The sequence below is a fragment of the Leptonotus elevatus genome, chromosome 15, assembly GCF_054856555.1.
Source record: "Leptonotus elevatus isolate MCC_2025b chromosome 15, RoL_Lele_1.0, whole genome shotgun sequence".
NCBI classification, from domain to species: domain Eukaryota; kingdom Metazoa; phylum Chordata; class Actinopteri; order Syngnathiformes; family Syngnathidae; genus Leptonotus; species Leptonotus elevatus.
The window spans coordinates 9,801,016-9,808,152 of record NC_141253.1 but is presented as its reverse complement, the minus strand read 5'-3'; the positions used below and the strand labels follow the sequence as shown (position 1 = coordinate 9,808,152).

General features: G+C 42.0%; 1 protein-coding gene across 1 annotated transcript; it reads right to left on the bottom strand.

Annotated features, from left to right (window-relative positions):
* Nucleotides 1–1,895: 1,895 nt before the first annotated feature.
* barhl1b (BarH-like homeobox 1b) lies at nucleotides 1,896–6,867 on the bottom strand. The gene is made up of 3 exons (XM_086096791.1): nucleotides 5,981–6,867; nucleotides 3,846–4,068; nucleotides 1,896–3,209 (listed from the first exon to the last, which is right to left on the bottom strand). The coding sequence occupies exons 1-3, from the start codon at nucleotides 6,435–6,437 to the stop codon at nucleotides 2,915–2,917; spliced, it is 975 nt and encodes a 324-aa protein (XP_085952917.1). The 5' UTR covers nucleotides 6,438–6,867; the 3' UTR covers nucleotides 1,896–2,914.
* Between the last annotated feature and the right edge of the window lie 270 nt (nucleotides 6,868–7,137).

Below are 7,137 nucleotides of genomic sequence, written 5' to 3'. Positions count from 1 at the left end.
ATATAATCAGCTGTAGACTTTCAAGAATAACCTTTTATTGGTCGTTATGTGAATCAGACATGGATCGCTGTGATGGGACTGTAATGATCTTTTGGCAAGTTGGGAGGTGTTTCATTCCCCCCTCCTGCTCACTCAGTCCACGCAGGCCAAGCCGTCACTGTATTTTTAATGCAATTTTCCGCTTCATAAACGCGCCAGTTATCAGGCCGTCAGTCTGATATTTCACGGTGGCGAGTCTTAAAGTGGAGGGCCCCCGCATAACAGGTGCCGTGCGCGGACGACAGCAGGGGGAGCTGCCTATCAAAGCCATTATCGACTTTCAATTAAAACCTATTAAAGTCTTTTTGTTCTAATCGTTAACATCCTACACGGCGAGGCTCGCTCGTCAGCATCTGAACTGATTTGACCTCCAAAAGAGTGCACGCAGACTTGTAGGGGCGTGGGGGGGTTGGGGGGGGGGGGGTTGTATATAGGATCAGGCTGGAGGAAGGAGGTGGGGGGGAGAGGGAGGCAGCGGCACCGCTGACCAGCTGTCCCCTGCACGCTGATCCCCGGCCTGCAGTCAGCTCCAAGGCCGCTCAGCAGCTGTTGGGCCGGGCTTGGAACAGGAGCGAGCATCCAGCAGCCTCCAGGAAGGGGAGGATGGAAACAATCAATTTCCAAATGGGATCATTTAGGACACTTAAACAATTGCGCACATGGCATTAATATTTCATCTCGTGCATTGTTTATGGAAAACCAAGTGGTGGTGCTGCTGTTAATTTAGAGAAGTGGAGGCGAACCGGCCACCTCCCAATGCTTTGCGGCATCTTAAACTCATCTCGTCCTGATACAAAAAAAAAAAAAAGTGACGAATGAACAGTTTTTCCAGATAGTGCTATTTATAAAAAGTAAAGTCTGAGAAACTTAGAACAGAGAAAAAAAAAATTGATTTGGATCAAATTGATCAATTGATTTTATTTATTGTTTTGACCAAGCAGTTTTAAGTGCATGCATAAACATTTTTATTTTATGTTTCACTATACAGCTGAACTCGCAAATTCCAAATATATATAGGCTATTGACATATATAGTGTTTGTTTGCTTTGGTTTTTGTTTTGTTTTTGTTTTTGTTTGGGGAAGGGGGGTCAAAATGAAACTTTTGATTGTTTTGTATTAAAAGAAAATACAAATACATTTAATTAATGTTTTTATTTAAATAAATAGATAAATAATTATATCTATTTTCTTAACCACTTATCCAGAACAAATAAATAAATAAATATTAGGTTGTTTTGTTTATAAATAAAACAAGTGGGTTGGTCATGCACGTGCGTTCCAATTTGTGCCCATATTTTTGACCCAGCAGTTTTAAGCGTGCATGGATGTGACACAACGATATTGCCCTTTTTAGTTTTCCTGAACGCACTCAAGCGAAGGTTAAATAATATGTCAAATTAAACGAGGCAAAAAAAGTGTTTTTGACTCAAATTCCCTCAATACGTCATCGGAAATGTTTGTTTTGAACTTGCTTCCTTCAAGGTTTAATTAAAGCTGCACCTTTGCTCACTGGCGCTGACACATGTACCGCCTGATTAAAAAAAAATGGACCAGAACTCTTGATAATCAAGCCCAAGAATCTTCTAAATTTAATGTCGCGATTGTATATTTATATTTAGAGTGTTCTCTATAGTCTGTCATGTCGAGTTATTTAATTATCTGTAGCAAAATGTCCTGCAAGGTGTGTTGAAATTGCAATTGAAAGAAAATCAGAGCTGCAAACTTCTGAGACTAAATAAATAATTATTATGAAAAATAGAGTGATGCACGCATGCAATATGGATTTGTTATGTTGGTCCCCGAGCGTGTTCCACACAAGTTTAGAAAAATGTGTTAAATAACTATATGTCACACGATTAAAGCAAAGACTTTTATTTCCACATTTATAAAAGTATTTTTTTGTTTTTACACCACATCGCCCATCTTATACCACTTGCTGTTAATTTCACCAAAAAAAGGAACTGGAGGAACTGAAGCGAAACGAGTACCACTCCACAAGCTTGCATCTGCAATGTTACATGTCTTTTGTTCTTCACCAAAAGAGAGGAGAAAGTTATTACGGCTTCATATGAACTAACATAAAAAAAAAAAAATATCACAAGGTCTGTTCAACATCTAAAGCAATCAACAGGCTGTTTGGGCCAGCAGGTGCACCCGCTACCATCATTTGGTGGTCATGAAGAAATAATAAGAGGAACTGGCGTAATATAGGCAAAAATTGTAAATTGGCATTTTACTTTAAAAAAAGAAAAAAGAAAAGAAAAAAAAAGGAAATATTGTTTTCCATCATTTCACACCTGGAAATTATATTTGGATTGGTTCATCTGTATGATCAACTGCATCACCGTGTGTAAAAATACACTATGAATACAAACAAAAAGAATAACAATAAGAAGAAGTCTCTGTCCAATGCAAAGTAAAATATTCTTATTTACAAGTTTTTGACATTTTAACATGATTAGTGTCAAGTCAAATTAACAATTTACAAGAAAACAAATGTACTGGATCCTACATTCAAATTAAAAGGGATTCACTCAGGGTCGTCGAATAAAAAAAAAATATTTTTAAAAAGCAACAATAATAATAGAGGTGGCATTTAATAGAATGAAAGAACCGGCAACGGTGCGAAAATATTTGAAAATACAGAATTAATTTAAATAAATACATAACTTAGAGCATTTGATTTATACATAAATATAAATAAGCCATAAATAAGCACCCCAACCCCCTTCCCCAAAAAAGGAGAGAGTGAAAATTTCCCTCCTCGGTGTTCATGTCTCTGATTCGCACCATAAAAGTCCCTTTTGTTCGCTTTTATTTATTTTTACTTGCTGTGTCTTTATTTTGCTTGATGGTTTCAATCCGGAAGTCCAGCTCACCGCTGCTGGGCCGGCCGGGAGAGCACACCGGACATGGGGGGCAGAGGCGGCGGGGGCTCACTGCCTCCTTGCAGGCCGTGCAATAAGATGCGGGGTACCAGGGGCCTCTGCAGGCTGGGCGGGGGCGCCGAGGGGCCCCTGTACAGGTAAAGCGCCGCCGCCGGGTCCAGGTTGGACACCAAGCTCTGCGGGTAGAAGTAGGGCGACGGGAACATCCGCTGCAGGGCCGAATAGTTTCCAGCCTCGGCCAAGAGTTCGAGTCCCACCGCCGTCTGCCGCTTCCATTTGGTCCTTCAATTAAAGACGCCAATTAAGAGTTAGCACATTGTTTTCTAACTGACCAATTAAAAGGCGGGTCATTTATTTATTTATTTATTTGTCTGTCTGTCTCTAATAGTCTCAAGCTGCCTCTTGTATTCACACCCAAACACGTCGGCGTGCACTCCACGCCAGGTGAATAATTCATATTAAAGATAATTGAGGAGATATAGTGGTTTCTTTGAATTATTGATACACACACATGCAAGCATGCATTATTCACGGGCCAAAGTGTTGTTTTTGTATTTATTTATGACATTTAGATGTCCGAGAGTCGAAGCTGCATGAATTCATGCTTAAGTTAACACTATAGAAAAACATTTTCGCATTTTATGTCCATTTATTAAAACATCTATTATAATATGGCATATACCCAACTCATTTATTGTAAATTAACAAAACATAGAAGGGAACAAAACTTTTTTGGGGGCTTAAAAAATATAATTTCAGTTGTAAAATCTATACATAATATGACATTAGAGTTGTTAATATATAAGGTTGGGGGTTCTACATAGCAAAACTTAGCTCACCCAACATTACCCCCCCCCCCCCCCTTCAGTTTTATCCAGTCCACCCGTTCCCCATACTTGAGAAATAAAACTTTCATACCTCCGGTTCTGGTACCAGGTCTTGACCTGCGTGTCGGTGAGGTTGAGCGAGGCGGCCAGCTCCATTCGGTCCTGGACGCTCAAGTACTTTTGGCGCTCGAAGCTGCGCTCCAGTTGCGCCAGTTGGTGGTCCGTGAAGGCCGTCCGGGCCTTTCGGGGCTTCTTGAGCCGCACCTGGGGGCTGTCTCTGCTGCTGGAGATCTCCCTGTCACCCTCCTCTTTCACTAATTAGGGACACACAAAAATCCAAATGTGGCGTTATTGCCAGAAAAAAAGGATGTCAGAAAAGCTTGTGGATTTGGAGTGAGAGTCGATCGGTGTTTTTTTCCCCTTCCAAATTATTATTATTATGATTATTGATTTTATTATTATTATTATTAATAATTAGAATACCGAGTAAAATTCAGTAGATTTAGCATGTTTAGTTATATTTATTATCCTATTTACATATTGATATTACAGCACACGTCGTTTTTGCATGTTTCGGTAGCGTGAGCTTGAATGATCTGTCTTGTAAATATGATGTTAAATCATTCGGATGTGCTTATAAATTCGCCGCGTGCAATATTTTAAACAGACATTCTCATGCGAGGGAGCATTTATTATTTCTGCAAAAACAAATATTAGGGCTATTATTTTGTGCTATTGAGCAAACACCTTATATAATGTATTGAAATGCTGCGAATGACTTTTCTTTTCTTTTTTTCCCTCCTGCGTGGAGTCATGTCAGGGCGAGCACTTTGATTTGAACACACAAAAAGAAAGAAAAAAAGAAGACGAGAGGGAAATCTTTTTTTGGAAGTCGTCTCAAGCATGCAGCCGCACAATAATCCGCCTAATTGAGCCACCAGGGAAAGGACGCGCGTCCGCGGGAACTTCACACGAGTGAGTGGAAATTAAAAGCCGCTCGGCCTTGAGCGCCAACAAATGTGATTAGTGGCGCGGACAAATTGCATCAAATTCGCTGATATATTGTAGGAGGAGGAATCAAAAAGCTCGCATGGAGAGGCTCGCTGGTGGCCCCGCGGCTTTTTTCCATCAATCGGCACGCGAACAGAACACACTCAAGATGTGAGAGTGAATATAGATGATGACGCAATTCCATATAATGCAATCTATGCAGAATGAATTATTATTATTTTTACAAAAGTGCAATGTTCCCATTTTGGAATTGACTGCATCATTTTCGTATGTGTGAGTGTGTGCGTGCGTGTGGGGGTGTGGGGGTGTGTGTGTGTTTCTAATTGTGCTAGCCTGCAGCAGTGGACTTCATTCCACGAGCCGCTTCATTGAAGTGTCAGCGCTTGGTGACATGTCTGTTATGGCTGACATGATTGGAAACAGATAGAGCTTTCATGATTTTTATCTGGATATTCTATTCCCCCTCCCACCCCCCACCCCCTAAACCCCCACCACTTTTGCACCATCAACAGCTGCTTTCTATAAACATATGCCATGTTTGAAATTCAGGGGAACTCTAAATAGGAGCAATAATTTTTTTTGTTACTATAAATTGCACACAAACAAATCTCGATTTTTCTTAAAGTTCAGCAACATATCGCTTTGACAAAATAAAGATATTGTTTGATTTTAAAAAATTCTTCTGCAATGAGATGCACTGTTATATGTGATTATTTATTTGGGACACGGCGTATTTTCAATTAAAGCGTAACCTTATTCACGTCCTCGAAGTGCAAAATCAAATTGAGGATAATAGCACCCTTTTTATGAATCAAAATTTGACACCGAGCACATGTTTTTTTTTTTTTTGTAAACATTTCTCTCGATATAGTTTTTAGCAGTTTTATTTTGAAAATATATTTGAGTCTTCTGAAAAGCGCTATACAACTAAAATGTATTATTATTATTATTATTATTATTATTATTTGTAACATGTTCACCTAAAATATTGTGTTATTAATTTCATATCCCTATTGTTAGTTTAGCAAAAACTGATGACGCAATTATAGTGTTTTATGTTGTCCAAATTCCAAACTAAACTGGATTTTATTTCTTTATTTTAATCACATTTGTGTATATTTTCTAAATTAAAGGCAGAACATGTCAACAAATGTTCTTCTATTTTCTCTCTCAAATCCCAGCCTGCGTTCCTATTGCGCACGTGTGTATCCTCACCTTTATATTCGCTGTCCGACGACGAGTTACTGTGAATTTTCTCCATAAAGTCGTCCGCGATCTTGGCGGCCAGTCTGCCGGCCTCCTGTGTGGGTTGTCCATTACTGGAGTAAGGCGCGCATGCGGCCAGCGGCTTACAGTCCGCCAGAATGTCCCTGATGAGGAAGGACGAGGTCATGGTCCTCTGCTGGGCCCCCGCCGAGATCCCGGGTCCGTGCTGCAGGTGAGGCGGCAGGCCGACGCCGTGCGCCGGCCTCTGAGCCACTTCGTCCGCGCACTCCCTCCTGACGGGCGAGGGCGGCGACGAGCAGCCGCTTTCCGCGTCGGATCTCGGGCTGAACTCCAGCGGCGAGCGGCACTCCCCCGCCAGGCTGTCCCCCTTGGAGAGAGGACTTCCGGGCCGGTGGGAGAGCAGCGAGTCGATGCCGAAACTGGAGCCGTTGGAGGACGCCTCCATTGTCTTGACCGGGGGCGGGGGAGACAGGGTTGCTCCTCAAACTACCATTTGGCGTTTGCGACAAGTTTATACGTCTTCAAGTGTGGTCCAGAAAGTGTTTTTCGTATAATAATAATAATAATAATAATAATAATGATATCCTAAAAGTAGTCCCTGGCGTCGTCCATCCAGTTGGGGTGTCCTCTTCGATCGCGCACTACCCGGACAATTTCACGCCTGGAGCCGGAAAAAAGCCTCTCGGAGCCGTTTCAGCACCATGGACAGGCACCAGATGGATCGCCGGGTCAGCGCGTGAGACAACTCTTCTCATTCTTTTACCACGCCGAGCAGGTGAAGTGGAGAACTGCAACCTGAAACGTGCATGGGGACGCGCGCGCAATTGCAGTAAAGTGGGTTAAATAGTCCCAACTAAGGCGAGAAGGGAGGAAGTGGTAAAAATGGAACTTGAGGAAAAGTCAGGAGCTATAGGTTTTAAGAGCGGCTCGTCCACGTGAGTCCCCTGTGACACGCCTTGATTGGCTGACGGTGGACCTCCCCGCAGGCCCCCCCTTTCCCTTCCCCCCTATCAGCCCCTCCTTCTGACGTCCGCTACCGGGCTCATCCTCACTTTGATAAAAGAGACAGTGGATTCATCAGGAGACTCGGATCCAAGTGTTTACAGGCAATTTTCACACTGTTTGCTTTCATTACATCATTGATG

Excerpts from the sequence above, each read along its gene's own strand:
- barhl1b (XM_086096791.1), bottom strand. The coding sequence starts at position 6,437 with ATGGAGGCGTCCTCCAACGGCTCCAGTTTCGGCATCGACTCGCTGCTC. Across the intron at positions 4,069-5,980 it reads GTCGGACAGCGAATATAAAG|TGAAAGAGGAGGGTGACAGG; the intron begins GTGAGGATACAC and ends GTCCCTAATTAG. Across the intron at positions 3,210-3,845 it reads ACCTGGTACCAGAACCGGAG|GACCAAATGGAAGCGGCAGA; the intron begins GTATGAAAGTTT and ends CTTTAATTGAAG.